This window comes from Pan troglodytes, chromosome 4, assembly GCF_028858775.2.
Source record: "Pan troglodytes isolate AG18354 chromosome 4, NHGRI_mPanTro3-v2.0_pri, whole genome shotgun sequence".
In the NCBI taxonomy this organism is placed as follows: Eukaryota; Metazoa; Chordata; class Mammalia; order Primates; family Hominidae; genus Pan; species Pan troglodytes.
In genome coordinates, this window is record NC_072402.2 from 57,755,286 (window position 1) to 57,773,326 (window position 18,041).

Below are 18,041 nucleotides of genomic sequence, written 5' to 3' on the forward strand. Positions count from 1 at the left end.
TTCGAACTCCTGTGCTCAAGCAATCCTTCGGCCTCCGCCTCCCCAAGTGCTGGAATTCCAGGTATGAGTCACTGTGCCCAGCCCCAAGGAAGTTTTCTAACCTCTTAAAGAATCTATACTTACATCCTGTTGAATAATGATGATATCTTCTCCATTTTCAACCTGCAGCTGAGGAACTATGGGGAGGGCATCCTGAGACGCTGACATTGCCATGGCAATTGCTAAAGCTTCTTCTTCTTCAGCTTCCATCTTCTCTTTGCACTTTTGATTATGATTCACATCATCTTTGTAGGTATCATCATTTTCAGCCTTTTCAGGAGACAGGACAGCAACTTCTGACTTAAAAGTTACTGTTGTATCACTTGAAGGCATAGATGCTTCAAGAAGGTCCTCAATACTGGAGTTGAGCTCTGTATTGACATCTAATCTGCATTTCTCCTCTACTGGGGTGAACACTGTCTCGTCACTGGGTATAGCAGCATTACTACTATTGCTGCTACAGCCAAAGCTGTCATCACATTTGGAACTACTGTTCAGATCAAGTGTCATGCTATTTTTTGAGGGATCTCCCTGTTTACTTGTATTACCTGGGGTAGGTCGAGATGGCTTTGGCCTGTGTATGTTACTGGAGGGCAAGGGTCTTGACTGAGTAAAGACTGGGGAAAGTTTATCTGAGTCTTTGTTTTCAGGACAGTTTCTGTGGAATTGTAGAGAAAACTTGCGCTGTGTTTGAGGAGATGCAGAAGGTATTCTGCAGGGAATGAATCCCTGAAGTCTATGCTTAGAGACATCTGTTGCAGTGCCAGCTGGTACAGATGGGGTAGAAGATGAAGGGGTTGACAAGGCTGGAAACATTAATTGGGAATGATGAGATAAAGGAGAGGAGTTCAAACACTGACTGTGGGGTCTGCCTTTTGTTTGAACCATTGGCTTTGGTTGCTCTGTTGTTGTTGTTGTTGAACTAGAAGGTCCTACTGAAATGCTGGCCAGTCTCTCCGAAATGTCCTCTGAACTGGCACTCAATTTTGTAGTACATAATCCTTTTCCAGTTTTCTCTAAATGGATTGTGCACTCAGGGGAACTGTTCTCTGTGGTTTCCAGATAGTTGTTGGGAACAGATGCCTGCAAGAAGCTGTCCTGTTGACCATCCAAAGTGTCTTCTACGCCCAACTGGATGGCTTCAGCAATTTCCACCTCATCTGCAATAGCCATCAAACGGCGACGCATCCTGGTGAAGTGAGTGGAACTGGAAACACTCAGCATTTCTAACAGTTTTGAAAACACATGGGGTACTGTAGTAACCATTCTTGCAGAACTCAAGTAGATCCTTCTGGAAAGTTTGCCAACCATTGAGTGGGAATTATCAATGGACTGCAAAGCAAAGGTTAAGAGGGACAGCAGCTTCTTATACCTGAAAGAAAAAAACATTCATTACCATATAAGTTCCAATTACTGAAAAATACATGGAAACTTAAAAAATGGTAGTAATTTACAGCATGTATACTTCAAACACCATTTCAGCATAAAGTATCTATAAATTTTTAATTAAAGAGCCCAGACTTTGGGTTTTCATATGTCAATCAAATATTAAGGTATCAGCAACCTATTCATGCTCTGTATTTTCTGAGTCTTTCAAAAATCTAAAATGTGTCATTCTTGAGGAGGGTGTAGGGAGGGTAGGAAGATACAAGTAATACATTTTCAGAAGAAAAATTACCTGATTTCAACAGGCTCAGCTTGTGAAACATCAGTACTGACAATATGAGGATAAAATTCAGCAGGAAATTCCAACAACAGTCTATCTATAAGACAAAGGCGGCCAAGAAGTTCTTGCCAATTGTTTGATTCAGTTTGGTTTCCAAGAATACAATTTAAGACATAATCAACACCACCAATACCAATGGATCCTACAAAAAGGAAAGTAAAAATAAATGATTAAAAAATAGTGATATTAAAATCTAAAACAAGACATGATTAAATGGTGTAAGGCCAACAAAAATATTCTGAACTATTTTAAAGAATTTCTCTCTCAGAGTAATTCACATTTCTAACTGTAACACAGTGAATCAATTTATAAAATTACTTCAAAATCCTGTAAACTGCCTCATGAGAGATTATGAGATTAGGCAAGGCTGCTCAGGAACATGATAAAATATGCTGTATTCATTTTAAGTGAAAAGTTATTACCAGCTTTTAGTATTTCTCTGCCAACTGCCAACTCTCCTGCTTGGCCTTTGCACAGTTCCAACAGTGTTGATATGGACAGCTGACTTGTGCGGCTAAAAGCAAAGGAAAAGCAACATCAATCCTGGATCTTGGCTAAAATACTATACAATATTAGAGGAGTAATGTAATGCCTTGTGAAAAAGTGGAGAAATAATGTTTTCAGGAGTGTTTACTTTTCCACCACTAAAATCACATTAACAATGTCACCATAAGTAGTAATATTCATTTATTAGGTCTAATTTCGTAAATTTAACATATCCCCTATGTTAAGCACAGAATTTTCAACAATGGCTCTTTGCAAGTATTGATTTAAATACCAAATCAGATAAAAGTCTTATATTTTGTTAAAAGAAAAAACAAGGACCTTGATATTTTGATTTCTGAACTTTCACTAAGAAGCTCTTGAATTAAAAACAAAACCTTCCTATCCAAAAACCCTCCTCCATTTCCTTACATAGCCAAAATGAGGTCTGAATATTATAAAATCTCTCTACAGTATTTCTTATGTTCAGTCATTCAGGTGACCAGGTAAACAACCTAAGTTTAGAGTTTCAAAAAGTGAGCAGCATAACAAATACCATGAGAACACTGAATTCTCAGAAATATACCTATTCTAATATTTAAAAATGACATTTTTCCTATGCATTTTGCAAATTACTTGTTAATTTGCAATATTTTACAGATATACAATGTTTTCTCTAAGCAACAAGGAAACATCTAATATTTTCAATCTATAGAGAAAACAATAGAGGCAAAAGACAGACTTCATGATATGAGAAATTCGTTAAAGGTAGGTACCTAATTTTTGAGATCCTGTGCAAACTAAGTCATTATGACTTGCAGAGGAAGAGAAAGGTTGTACTGAGAGAACTCTAAATGGGTGAAATGGAAGAGGCAACAGAAGGGAGATTCAACACTTCTTGCTAACCAAGATCTGCTGGGATAGAAAGAAATAGGAACTACCAAATAACTGTTCACAGTAGCTGTGATTATTAAATGAAAATTGATCTTTTCCTCCTATTTTATGGAAGGGGAAAATAAACGAGAACCATTGGTCTGAAAAAAGCATGGCTTGTACTCATCTTTACTGTCATTGTACCTCAATTCTCTACTTCGTATTTTTCTTTCCAGTTAGGGTTATTCTTGTTCCCTGTCAATTTTTAAGGATATTGCAGGAATATATAAAATCTAAAAATTTTTTGACAAAACTGTCATAAGTAGAGTAAAATTCCACTACACTGAAAATGAGATGGATTTGTTAATTTTTTATCCTGATAATAAGGCATATGCAGGTGTAATGATCTTACTGGTTCCTATTCTGTGTAACCCATACTCTAATATGAGATTATAACTTATAGATATAAATGTCAACTACTGTTCTTATCGACTGGTCTTCAGATTATGAATGTTACTAAAGAGAGTAAATCACAATACAATAATGTGGAGATCCATGCAGTTTGTTTGCCTGGCTTTTACTTGCCAGTAGTTCTTCCCGCCAGTCCTTAAGAGCTTTAAGTGCTGCATTTTCATTTTAAATCTCACATTAAAAGACAATGTTCAAAGACTCATTTAATAAAATGTATCAGATATTCACACTAGGTGTGAGGCTTGCTGCGAGGCACTTTTAAGACAAGAGGGTTTGAAGTGGTTCATCAATAAAGCCTTACCTATTGGCATCTGCACATTTGACTAGGATGGTGTCTACAACTGGCTGGAGAAGTCTCTGAAGTTTGATTCTTTCCGCTAAACTGTGGCAAGGAGTATATACCAGCATGGCTCTCAATGTTTTCTAAGGAAAAAAATCTGAAGGTCAGTTTATGTACACTTAAAAAGCATCAGAGATAATGGCCTAATTTGAGACAATTTGAGCAACAAAATAAGTAGACAGGAATGGATTATAACCCATAGAATAAAATAAGAATTCCATGCTTCTGTAATAATACAACTAACTAACAAAATAAATGAATGGGGCAGGAAGGAATTTTCTGAACTCTTTTCTCTGCAATTTTTAAAAGTCTGAATTCATTTCAAGATGAAAAGTTAAAAAAAATTATTTTAAAAAAGAAAATGAGAACAGGCGCCAACCTGAAAGAGCTCCCAATGGTCAAGGCTGGAATAATTAGAGCAACAAAACAAATGATGGTAGTATTGGGTTGCAACCCACAGAACAAAATGAATACCCAGGAGCCTACACCAATACAAATTAAAAATTGAATAGGTATATAAACGGAGAAGCTCTTCTTTATAGAATAATTCCAATTAATTAATGTAGAAGGAATGAGGAAAATAGAAAATCACCACTAGAACACCATTTTTTAAATTATACTTTAGTTGTGGGGTACCTGTGCAGAACGTGCAGGTTTGTTACATAGGTACACACATGCCATGGTGGTTTGCTGCATCCATCGACCCGTCATCTACATTAGGTATTTCTCGTAATGCTATCCCTCCCCTACCTCCCGACCCCCGACAGACTCCAGTGTGTGATGCTCCCCTCCCTGTGCCCAAGAGAGCACCATTTTTAATGGTGCAGTAATAACTGCTATAGGCAAGATCCACAAATGCTTTTAAAATCAGTGGACAAAATTTTGAGGTGAAATAGGGTATTTGCATAATCTCAAAGTAACTCTCACAAGATATTTAGGAATATTAACTTTACAGCAGGGAAACTTGGTAGACATTACCTTAACTGACAGCATCACCAATAATAAAAGCCATGGGCATATGTACCCACTGATATGATGCACTAAGAAAGGCCTGTCACCTCTGTGGCATTCTTGTGAAAAATACGTAACTTCCATCTAATCATGAGAAAACATCAGATAAACCCAAATTGAGGGATATTCTACAAAATAACTGGCCAGTAAACTTTGAAAGTATCTGTCAAGGTCATTAAAAACCAGGAAAGGCTGAGGAACTGTCATGGATGAGAAGACATTAAGGGGACATGGTGACTAAATGCACTGTGGGATCCTGGATTGGATCCTGGAACAGAAAAAAGACAACAGCAGAAAAACTGGTGAAATCTGAATAAAGTCTGCAGTTTAGCTATGAAGGGCACTGTTGGGCAACTGAAGAGATTTGAGTATGAACTTTATAGTACAAAACAGTATTGTGATTAATGTTAATGTGCTGACTGTATATGGAAGAATAAATGGAATTATGTATTTGGTTTTAAGAGACACATATTTAAGTGTCATGATGCTGCAAAAAACTCTCAAATGATTTAGCAAAAAAAAAAAAAAAAAATTATGCAGAGGGAGGGAGAGGAAAAAAAGGAAGAGACAGAGGAAGGGGAGATAAGAGAAAGGGAAAGGGTGAGCCTTAACAGCAGGAGCCATTTCTGCCTCCATGGAGCCTGGTATCCTTTATACAATCTTTGTGCTCTAGGAACTCATAAGCTAGTTGGGAAACAGTCTGAACTTAAGAAGAAACAACCACAACAGTAAGGCAGTTACGGTGTGTACAAAAAGAGTAACACAGCAAAGGCTTTGCAGAAAAGGAACTAGCAAAAAGAGGATTTTATTTAGTCAAGTATGCCTGAAGGTTTGTGTTGGAAAATACTAAGTAAGAGGCAAAATATTGGGCCAATTGGTCTTTATTCTATAGTATGCTGGTCCCTCCAGATGCTACATGAAAAAACAGGGTGTAGCAAAATAACTCTGGGAAACAATGCATTCTATCCTTTGATCCTTTAGGTTCACAATGTACATTAGCTTACTGAAGGATCCTAGAAGCCTTTCAGTCAACAGACCTAGTTATCCTTGTGTAATCCAGTGTTCACCAATCTTAACTGAATACGGGATTCTTTCTTCAGGGAACTTTTCACAACCCTGCCAAACTTCCACAGAATATGCTTTAGGAATGTCAAAGAAACAGAAACCTCTAAAGGTTTCTAAATGATTTGGGGGATAATCCAAGTTGTGTTTAAGAAATAATGATAACTATTACATAATATTAAATGTTCTTACAATGTGCCAGGCATATGGTTGAAAGTTTCTACATAATCTAATTTCAAATCTAAGAGGTATTTTCATTATTTTATGGGTGAGAAAACTGAAGTTTACTTAAGAGAGGTTAAGTAACCTTCATAAAGCCATCGTGCTAGTAAAAGGGAGAACCAGAATTTGAATCCAGGTCTGTCTCTATGATCTTGATCATGTGTTCAGATTGCCTAGGCTAGTCCAACTTTAACCAGCACATTATGCAAGCATTGTGGTTGGAATGATAAATTATGAGATCACTCAATTGTGACTCCAAACCCATGTTCGTAACTGTCATGCTGTATTACCTGTCAAGAAGATTCATTAGGCCCAATCGGTAGAGGATGCATTAGAAAAAGACTGAGGGAGGAAGCCTACAGACTGCTCATGAATTTTAAAAACAGACTAGATAAGAATTAAAGTAGTGATTCTGAATTGGGGGCAGTTTTGACCACTGGAGACATTTGGCAATGCCTGGAGACATTCTTGGTTGTCATAACTGGGGGCATGATCGGGTGGGGGTGGGTTTGCTCCTGGTATCTAATGGGTAGAGGCCAGGGATGCTGCCACAGTACACACATGACAACATCCCTGGCCCTCCCCCCACCCTCCAACAAATAATTATCTAACAAATGTTAATAGTACTGAGGCTGAGAAGCCCTAAAGAGACATATACGCAGAATGGAGAAAGTCCAGTTAGTCTCCTAAATTACCTCCTTGTCACTCTATTCCACCCATGAAAGAACTTTTAACAGGTTAAACTGGAAAACAACTCAATGATCTATGTCATGGAACCCTTTTCTTTGAAAAGGCTTTTGAATCTCCACATGACAATGTTTATTAAAAATCAATCAAAATGTTTATTAAAAACATATCTTCCTTAATATCTGATAAATTTTTTAAAAAATCAGAATAACGTTGATGACTCTGCCATCCCAAAAAGCATTTTTAATTTGGTCATGTATAAGGTATCTGCTCAGAAAAATGTACAGATATGAACAGCAAGACATTAAAAAAATCTTTAGAAATTAGCAAGCTTGTCTAGCTCACCCTATTTGTTGTTGTTCTGTTTTGTTTTGTTTTAGGCTTTAGCAGCCTGAAGCCATGGTTTTTAGTCTGTCTCTAGTGGTAAGTGGAAAAGGAGGATGAGGAAGGAGCTTTACTGGCCCAAACAGAAACAGAAACTAAGAAACCATGACTACATTCTCTCCCTTGGATACCCCTGCAAAGCCTTTAAAACAATGAAACTAAAAAGTAAAACAGTTATATAAGAAACCTTGGACATCATAAGAATCAGTAAAATTCAAATAAACAAAAGAAAAGCTGTAATTTCCTGGAATTATGGAATAAAAATAAAATTTGGATTTTCCAAAATTAGGTAAAGTAGCTTTATTGTATCTTAAAACACTATCTACGAACCATCAAAAAACCCCAAACCCATAATGATATGATTATGGAATAAAGCTACTTACTAAAGCAGCAACGTACACTTTGTAGACAGGGTCAGCACAGACCATTGACAGAACGCTGCAGCATGCCTCCACCACATCTCCTGAGATACTGGTCTGGGAAGACCCACTGGTGGCTCCCCCACTCGGGCTGCTTCCACTGCTGCCCCCAGAATTTCCAGTGCTCTCCCCATTTGCCAACAGCAGGGCCCCACTGACATCATGGGAAAGACGCCTGAGGGCCATCTCTCTCACATTCCAGTTTCTAGAAAATAAGCAGCCAACGAGTTCCATTCCAAACACCTGTATCAAACACACACGATGAATTCAATGTAAAGAAAAGCTTATGGACCCAGAGTATTTTGAGTTTAGCATCATTTTTGATTACTACGTAAAAACTGGACATTTCTGAAATCTTTACCATCCTTCACAACTTCAGATATATCCAGCCACTTAAGCATCATAAGGAAGAATTTTATACTGAAGTTTAACTGGTAATTATCCAAAGTCATTAATATTTATTAGCTCAGGTAAAATTAACAATAAGCTCCATTAAGTCACTAGATGGCTATACATACATTCTATGCCTCTACTGTCCCACATGCTTACCAAAACGCCAAAAAACTGTGAAAACCTCAACTCTGTATTCATATTAAGGTAGTTTAAAGAGAAAAACTGGAGCAAGATTAAGAAAACAAACAAAAAACAAATCAAAAAAAGCACCAGGAGAAGGTTTCAAGAGATATAGAGTATTTCTCTTACAGACAAGAGCAATAAGCAAAACACATTTAGTTGGTTTTTGTCTGTATAAAAAGGTTTAAAAAACTAGACAAAACAGGTAGGACTGTAAAACAAACGGAGTGGACAAATCAAACAACTGAAGAAAAAATGCTTGTGTTCGAGTAAGCAAAGGATAATTGTAGACGTAGAATTATAGTATATGCTGTTATCGTCATCAATACCATGCCCCAAAAGCCAGAGTCCCTACAGTGAGGAAAGGGTGAATGGTCTTGACATTATGGGCCAATTAGCTAAAAGTAAGCTTAATACCTAAGATAATTCATTATGTGAAAAATGTCTAAATATTAAAGATGAATAAACACAATTTTTGGAAAAACAGATCATAACATACTTATTTACATATGTTTTGTTATAAAGGGATATTATGGGAGAATGAACCAACTAGAATATAGTGAGCTTCTGGTACTGTTAAGTAGTGTCCCACTACCTATGTTTTAACTGTCTTACCTAACATGCTTAATAAAAAGCTAGGAATGTAGAGCCTAGTCTGACCTAAAGCTTAGGCAAAACAAACTAGACCATATGCTTGAAAGAATGAACTCTAACAGCTCAGAATCAACTTGAGAGTTCTTTGACGGGTCATGAAAGGGCAGGTGAGGGCCTATGTTCATTAATAGTTCATTAAATTTCATTAATGAACTAGGTACAAGAATGTGTTTAATATTTTTGCAGATTTTATTAGATTCATAAATGGGTTGCTAATATGCTAAGAGAATTCCAAAGCTGCAGGACTGTAATGGTCACAAAAGAAAAATGTAACAAATCCTAATGATATATAAACTCAATGTGTTAATGCACCTGTTCACAAATTTAATTCAACAGAATTTAACAGATTATTGAAAATAATTATTTTACTTTATTATTGTCTACTGGAGACCCGTCTGGTTTTAGATCCTACATTTAAAAAATAATAGACTGAGCATTCAACAACCAAGAAAATCATTACAAACCAACTGACAAAAAAGCCCTACTTACTGAGGATGAAAAAACATACAATCAGAAGAGATGGTAAAGGGATGGGAAACTGTTCTTACAAATAAAAATGATGAACTCAAGGTAACCATCACATATTTTTTTCTTATTCATCTCCTCTGCAATTATTAAGCACCCATTGTATGCCATTAGGATATGAAAAGAGAAATTAATTTTAAATGGCAGCAAATAAGAAACATGATAAAAATTCTTGGCAGGCACGGGGATTAAACATTGGGAAAAGTTAGCATTGAAGGGTTCTGGTTTCTATCCTTCTATCCTTGAATAACCCCGTATGTCCGTTAGTTCAGGAAGAGATGTTTCTAGATATGTGAAGTGAAACCACAAGAAGTTTTGAAGTTGAAGCTGTACAATAAGCAGTATAGTATTAATACCAAAAGTAACATTAAAATTTCCAGTGGAATAAAGGTCATGATGGAGGCAAGTAAAAGTGTTTTTTTAAATTATAAACAACTGAGGGAAGGAGACAAATACATTAATTGATCTATAAATATTTCTTTGAGAAATGAAAAACAAAGAACTACTTACCTGAATCCATGGCTCAGCTAAGTCTTTGTAAGCAGGAGGGATTTGCTGAGTTCCATAATGAGTAAGGTTAAAATTGCTCTCTTGATTCCTTCGTGATCCAGCCAAAGGCTGCTGCTGTATGGTTTGCTGCTGTGCAGCTCTGAGGGAAGAAGGGGAATCCACAGGACTTGACAACTCGTGGCTAAAATGAAAAATAACAAAACTTGCTTTAAAAAAATTAAGACTTAAACCACACTTTGAGAAATTTTTAAAAATTAAACATATCCGTATCATTTCAAAATTATTACCTGTAGAAATCATGAGATCTCCACTTAGATCTACAAAGGGGACATATTAAAGGTTCTCTATTTCTTCTACACTCTTCTGCCCCTGAAAAATTACAGAAACAAAATCTTACAAAAATGTAAATGCTTAACATTATTTTTATTTCATAACTGTTTATAATTATAGAATTTATATAGAAGGAACCTCAAAAATAATCTAATTAAATGTTTATCTGAAAGCAAGTAAACACAGCAGGTTAAATGATTTTGATTTGCAAATGCTATTTTATTCATTCTGATAACATGTACTCTGCTTACTATTTTTCAAAACATTCTGCCCTGTTTGACTACCAGGTAAAGTCCTTCCAAACCTTACTTTGATGCTAGCCTTTCTGTAATGCCTGCCCAGGTCTTCTTCCACCTCCTTCCCTTCATGTATACCTTCCAGATTGAAATTGTTTCTAATTCTGTGCACTTCTTCCATTATCACGTATGTCACACACACTTTATTGCATTTCTTTGCTCACACAGGTCATCTCCTAAAGATCCTACATTCCCATTTGTTGAAAACTTTTCACATAGGACTTAGGACTTAGATATTCTTTTTTTATTCTCTCACTAATTTCCCCTCAAGCCATGTTACACTCTTAAATAACATAGTTAGCTCAGAGAGCAACTGTGTTGAGTAAGCATAGGGAGAAAAAGAGCCACATACAAATTGACATGCAGTGGTGGTGCAGCTTGTTCCTGCAGCCGTCTTCACACACTGTAAGACTTTCTTCATCAAGCATGCCCAACAAGCAAATAGGACACATCTGTTCCTCTTCATCCTTTATGCTATAGAAAAGGGGAAGAAAAAGTATTAAGCATAAAAGAATATAAAGTAGAACGGATATGCTAAAAACACTTTCTGCTTGCTTAGAATATAAATACATTAGAAATTCTTGTTTAAGAGCATCTTATATAACTGAGATACATATTTACGCGATTAATATACAGTAATTTAAAATCAGATTAACACACGAGTATTTATAGATTGTAGGTGTGAGTTAACCTTCTTTGCTATGAAAACAATTCAATACACAGACTGCAATCTTAGAAAGAAACATTTGTATCCCCCAAATTCTGCTACTGTACCTTTTGAATAGACCAACAGGTTTGACTATGTACAAAAATACACTACATGGTACCAGTTTCAAGATTTTAAGTACTGGCGGACCTTAGAGCTCAAAGATTCCACATCCTAAATTTAAATGCCTATTTCAGAAATTTCTGGTGGCAGTATGAACTGATCCAACTTTCCCAGAAATGAATCTAGGAACACATCACATTTTAAGTGTACACAATCTTTCACCTAGACTTCTAGGAATGTATCATAAGAAAATAAAAAGATAAATATATAGAGATATATGTATGAAAATGTCCACTGCAATATTATTTAGAATAACGAAAAGAAATCAAAACAACCAAATGAATGCCAAAAAGAGGCTAAACAAATTATGGCAAACCCAGACACCTTGAAGCCTTTAAAAAGGAACAGAGAAATCCATAAATGAGGTCAAAATAAAACTACCATGTATAGGATGATTCCATTTATGGCAAAATCGCAACATAATGGTTAATTATATTGCATATACTTGAGTATTTCTAACATACAAAGTACTTTTAAAAATCAGTTAGAAAAATACTAATAAATAGTACAATGGACAAAGGAAATAAAAAGGCAATTGGAATAAAAAATAATAGATTGGTAACATCTGGCCCTGATAATGGCACAGAAAACCAGGTTCTCATATAGACTGCTGGTAGGAGTAAAAACTAAAATCTCTGGAAGGAAATTTTGTTAGTATTTCTTAAAATACTACATGGTATATATTCATGACCTAAAAATCCTATTTTCCAGGATGTTATCGCTACATATTTTAAGTATGTAAACCAAAAAGTGGAGGTGTACTTAATGTACATTAATTAAGGCAATGGCTAAATAAATTATGGTGTACCAACATAATCTTATACAGCCATGAAAAGAAAAAAGTATGTAATTTGGTGATGATGTGGAAAAATATTCTTGATATATAAAGTAAAAGTAAAAGAAAACTGCACACCAGAACATATGGCATGACTTTGTATTTGTTTAAAAACAGTAAGAAAGTTGAGAGAAACATGGATGGGGGAACGTGCGTGCATGTGTTTGCTGAAGTACGAAGTGTGCAAAGAAGAGTTTCATTCCTTGATTTATGTAATTTTTAAAAGTTGTATTAAATAGTTAACAGTAGTTATTTTGTGTGCAGCCAGGCTAAAGAGGGCTTTAGTTTTCTATTCATAAATGTTTTTATTTAAACCTTCATGATGTGAGGGCTGGCTTTTAAAATCAATAGCCGTATTTCCATTATAATATAAAGACAAGGCTCTGGGATGTTAAATAAGTTGCCTCAAATCATAAAATCAGTTTGTGGCAGATCTATCATTACACTTTTATCTGAGAAGAATATGCCATAAACTTACAACATCTATAAATTTCAGAGTCTGCTAAGCTAGGCCCAATATTGCACTTCTACTATCTTAAACTATTAGGTTGGTGCAAAAGTAATTGCGGTTTTTGCCATTACTTCTAATTTTTTTAAATCTAATTTTGCCATTAGAAGTAATGGCAAAAACAGCAACTACTTTTCCCTGAAAAACAGATCTGAGTAACTACCAGCAAAATAACCAGTTCCCCAAATGCACAAAAAGCTTTCCAAAAAGCTAGTCAAACAAGTCAGCAAAGTCATAATGCGTGATTCCTGTGATGAAGGCACACTTACTAGTCTGTCCCTCCTGATGTACCTGCCCATCTCTTTTCCTAATTATGGAGCTACTTAGGATGGGGAAAAACTGTCAAGACTATGCATGCATTAGTAACAAAGAATTAACAGCAGCATTACAGAAATGATGTATACAACTACCTATAATAAAAATATTCATGGCAAAAATAATCCAACGTCAACTAACCCTTCAAATAATTATACCAAAATTAAGCTTATTCATAGAGGAAAATAAAGTTTCACAATTTAGTCAAATTATAAGTGCAACTTATTAAATACTTCTCTGACAACAAAAAGAATACCATTCCGGGGTATTTCCTGCCCATCTTTTTTCCAAGTACATATTTTGTAAGCATTGTTCAGATCATTTATGTATATATATGCACTATTTCATATTTAAAAAATTTTTATTATAAAATTGCACTTAAACTCTTCATATACATAATTCTTTTTTTTGTTGTGGCAACATATGCATAACATAAAATTTACCATCTTAACCATTTTTAAGTGTACAGGTGAGTGGTATTAAATGCCTTCACGCTGTGCAACCATCACCACTATGTGTCTCCAGTATCCTTTTCATCTTGTAAAACTGAAACCCTGTACCCATTAAACACCATTTTCCATGATCTCCTTCCTCCAGCCTCTGGCAACCACCATTCTACATTTTTTTGAGACAGGATCTTGCTCTGTCACCCAGACTGTAGTACAGCGGCACAAGTAAAGCTCACTGCAGCCTTGAACTTCTGGGCTCAAGAGATCCTCCTGCCTCAGCCTCCTGAGTAGCTGGGACCACAGGGGCATGCCACCCATGCCTGGCTAATTTTTCTTTTCTTTCTTTTCTCTTTGTTTTTTTTTTTGGTACAGACAGGGTCACACTATGTTGCCCAGGCTGGTCAACATACCCTCCCACCTAGGCTCATTCTACTTTCTGTCTCTATGGTTTTGACTAAGTATCTCATGTAAGTGCAATTATACAATATTTGTCTTTTTGTGACTGGCTTATTTTGCTTAGCATAATGTCCTAAAGGTTCATCCATGTTGTAGCACACTTCCTTCCTTTGTAAAGCTGAGTAATATTCCACTATGTGTATATACCACATTTTATCCATTCATTTATTGATGGACACCTGGGTTGCTTCCACCACATAATTTTTAATGCCATCATAATTTTCCACTGACTAGATAGATCCTGTTTTAAGTATCCATTAATGTTGGACATATAAGCTGTTTCCATATTTTTACATTTTAAGAAACCATTACGGCCGGGCGCGGTGGCTCACGCCTGTAATCCCAGCACTTTGGGAGGCTGAGACGGGCAGATCATGAGGTCAGGAGATCGAGACTATCCTGGTTAACATGGTGAAACCCTGTCACTACTAAAAATACAAAAAATTAGCTGGGCATGGTGGCGGGCGCCTGTAGTCCCAGCTACTCGGGAGGCTGAGGCAGGAGAATGGCATGAACCCGGGAGGCAGAGCTTGCAGTGAGCCAAGATCACGCCACTGCACTCCAGCCTGGGTGACAGAGAGAGACTCCGTCTAAAAAAAAAGAAAAGAAAGAAAGAAACCATTACAAACATCTTTGTACTCATTTTTTTTGACGTTTCAGATTTTTTTTAGCATAGTTTTTTCTGAAGCAAAATTACAAGTATAGAGCAGGGAGTAATGAACTTATAAGGAAAACAAATCAGCCTGCGGACTACTTGTGTAAATACAGTTTTACTGAACATAGCCATCCCGTTCATTTATATATCGTCTTTGGCTATTTTCAGGATATAAGGGCAGAGCTGAGTAGTTTTAAAAGAGACCAAATGGACCACAAAATATTTAAAGTTTAAAAAAAGTTACCCATAATAGCACCTCCTATTAATAACCAGTGAAGTTTTTATTCCTTCTGATTTTTACATACTTGTAATACCTTTTCTGTATAAAACTGGGTTCATGCATAATATATTATTATAACCTAGATTTGGTTTTACTTATCAACATTTTCCCAGGCCATTCAATGTTCTCCAAAAGCATAATTTTAATGCCTACATGACATTTGTAACATGGGCATATGCTAATTTAATCATTCAATTGCTGTTGGATATTTAAACTGTTTCTACTTTTTCACCATAATACTATGAGAAACAGTCATATATGATATATGTGAGGCTTTTGCATTTCTCAGATTAAACTTTTACTTAAGAAGAACATTTACTGGATCAATGAATATAAATGTTTTTAAAAGCCATATTCCTTTTTTCTTCAAAAGGCTATACGGCTTTACATACGATCAAGCACATGCTTACAATAACTGAATTACATCATTTAAAAAGTCTTCATTATTTCGGTAAATAAAAACTGGTATCTTTTTTTAAAAAATGAACATCTCTTCGGTTATTAGGTTGACTGAACAGTTTTTGTGTTTCTTAGCCCCTTAAAATTCTTTTTTGGTGGATATTCTCTTTATGCCCTTCATTTTCAATTGAATTTTAAATTTGTTTATCCTAATTCTTTTATTATTGTTTTGGGCATAACTTTTAAAATTGTATGTAATCAGACCTCCAGATAAATTTCCTCTGTATTTTCTTTTTATTGATCTTAGATATAAAAATAGTGGTTATACGAAACAAAAATCTATCTATGTATGTACAGTACAATCTCAGTAACCAAGATAACTTTTGTGATTCCCCCCATGGATATGCAAATCCAAATATATATATTTAACCTCAGAGAGAAACTTTCTATTTTGACTACTTGGTTTTAAGCATCTGTTATCTTTCTCCACAGTAAAAAGTTACAGAAATGTCACTCAAAAGGAAAAAGGAGCTGGGTGTGGTGGCTCACACTTGTAATCCCAGCACTTTGGGACGCTGAGGTGGGAGGAATGCTTGGGGCTAGGAGTTCAGGAGGCTGGAGAAATAAAGCTCATTTTTTTCATTTTATTTAGAAGAGATGAGGGGTAAAACAAAGATACCCAGGTTCTGGCTATACCTTTCCTCAAATGAGCTGCATAATCTCTTGGCTTCACTTATCGCTGTGTCACTGAGACATGCCAACTAGAAAATCTTCAATGTCTAAAAACTCGTAAAACTCTAGGATTCTAAAATTATTTCATTTAATCAAAATTAAGAAAATTCTTCAAACATTTACTTTTTCCACAGATGAAGAAAACCTCTCTTCTCTTCACTGCACCCTTGTTACGACCCTGTCACTTTTTCATTCTTCATGAATTTTGAGGTAGTTACAATACTTAACAGATTAATAGGATGAAGACAGGATTTAACCACTCAGAACAATGCTTCTCAAACTGGGCACTTCGGGAATAACATAGAAGGTGCCCTGGTAAGAGAAGCAGCACTCCTTTGTGGATTAATTTTTAAAAATCTAATTTTTACACTAAAACCAATAAAGCAATATACAGAACAGAAAGAAGATTCACATGAATGCTGTCGTTTTTAGCACAAAACGTCTATATACACACACACACTCACATGACCTTTAACATACATACATACATACAGACATACATACATACATACACACACCCACATATTTTTTAAGAGACAGGGTCTTGTTCTGTCACCTAGGCAGTGGTGCGATCATAGGTCACTGGAGACTTGAACTCCTGGGTTCAAGCGATCCTCCTGCCTTGGCCTCTCGAGTAACTGGGACTACAGGTATCACCACTCCTAGCTAATTATTTTACTTCTGTAGAGTTGGGGTATCCCTATGTTGCCCAGGCTGGTCTTGAACTCCTGGGCTCAAGCAATCCTTCTGCCTCAGTCTCCCAAGGTGCTGGGATTACAGGCACGAGCCACCATGTCCAGAGAACTTTCAGTATCTTCACCCTTGATTTTAACTTGAAAGCCAAGATTCAATAATTAAATCATTTTAGAGCAACTTAACAAGTAGATATAAAAAATTACCCCTAAAATTAAAAGTAACACTGGATTAATGTTTGAAATCCTTAAAAAGTACTAACCTGTTTTCTGAACTAGATGTAGAAGTACTAGATGATGACAATGTATGAGAATTTGACATGCGTGAAACAAACTTCTGGATGGTGTTACGAGATGGAGCTTTGATCCTTGAGCTACGCCTACTGTGATATTTCTGGAACAAACTCTCAACCTAACATTGGAAAAAGACAGTAACAATGATATTTGTGCCATAATTATACATATGAAGAGTTCTAGAGGCTGAATTATTTATCTTTAATTTGCATGTTTTTCATAAAGTTGATTTAAGAGCTTCAAAAATAAGAACACATTATAGTTTTTACTAAGGACAACATTCTTACAAGCAGGTCAGTGTTTGTTTTTTTCAAGCTAGAAGAAAAAGTTTAGTAAATATCTCATGAGAACTATTTATAAGCATCAACTAATTCTTACATACCTTCACACCTTTAAAATGGTCACTGCCTAAATTTAGTGAAGGATAAATTTTAAGAATATATCCTAAGAATATGCTAACAATTTTACTCTAAGCATTTATTAAAAACTACCTCAAAATTCTTTAAAGTTTTTCTCCATAACATTGGGTCTGAAGGTTCTAGTTGAAACACCCGGAGCATCACAAATAGCAGATGAATACAGAATGTTCCACGTGCACAGCTGCAGTTCTAAAGAGTTAAAAAGAAAACCTATAGGTTAATACATCTGTGGTTCACAAGAACTTCTAAATTTATCACTTTTACAATATTTCCAACTTTTTATACTAAAGTTTCTATTAATTCATATTCTTATCTTTGTATATAAGAAAAATCTACAGCTATTTCCATGATTTAATCTTTCATTTTCACTGAATTTATTAAATAGATCAAATTTCTATTCTATGGTATATTAAGATAGTAAAACCTCATAAATACATTAAAGAAAAATATTAGCCTAAAATACATTTTAAGTTTACCTTTGTTTACTATAGGGAATTAATTGATCTAAATTTAAGAACATTATAGTATATAAATTTGAGGTAGTACCATATACTACTACTAATAAAGTATAAA

The 18,041-nt window shown here is 35.5% G+C and overlaps 1 protein-coding gene and 1 long non-coding RNA gene across 3 annotated transcripts in view; one reads left to right on the plus strand and one right to left on the minus strand.

Annotated features, from left to right (window-relative positions):
- LOC107974736 (uncharacterized) overlaps positions 1-18,041 on the plus strand; it is a 67,786-nt gene that overhangs the window by 26,858 nt on the left and 22,887 nt on the right. The gene's annotated exons all lie outside the window — the stretch shown is intronic.
- Positions 1-18,041, minus strand: part of MAP3K1 (mitogen-activated protein kinase kinase kinase 1) — an 80,777-nt gene that overhangs the window by 13,143 nt on the left and 49,593 nt on the right. For both annotated transcript variants that reach the window (XM_054685083.2, XM_054685084.2), the window contains exons 5-14: positions 17,541-17,657; positions 17,019-17,167; positions 10,958-11,079; positions 10,267-10,348; positions 9,980-10,160; positions 7,682-7,960; positions 3,894-4,015; positions 2,188-2,279; positions 1,718-1,907; positions 124-1,411 (exon numbers count right to left, since the gene is read on the minus strand). In XM_054685083.2, the coding sequence (XP_054541058.2) occupies positions 124-1,411; positions 1,718-1,907; positions 2,188-2,279; positions 3,894-4,015; positions 7,682-7,960; positions 9,980-10,160; positions 10,267-10,348; positions 10,958-11,079; positions 17,019-17,167; positions 17,541-17,657 (2,622 nt within the window). The remainder of the gene's footprint in view (positions 1-123; positions 1,412-1,717; positions 1,908-2,187; positions 2,280-3,893; positions 4,016-7,681; positions 7,961-9,979; positions 10,161-10,266; positions 10,349-10,957; positions 11,080-17,018; positions 17,168-17,540; positions 17,658-18,041) is intronic.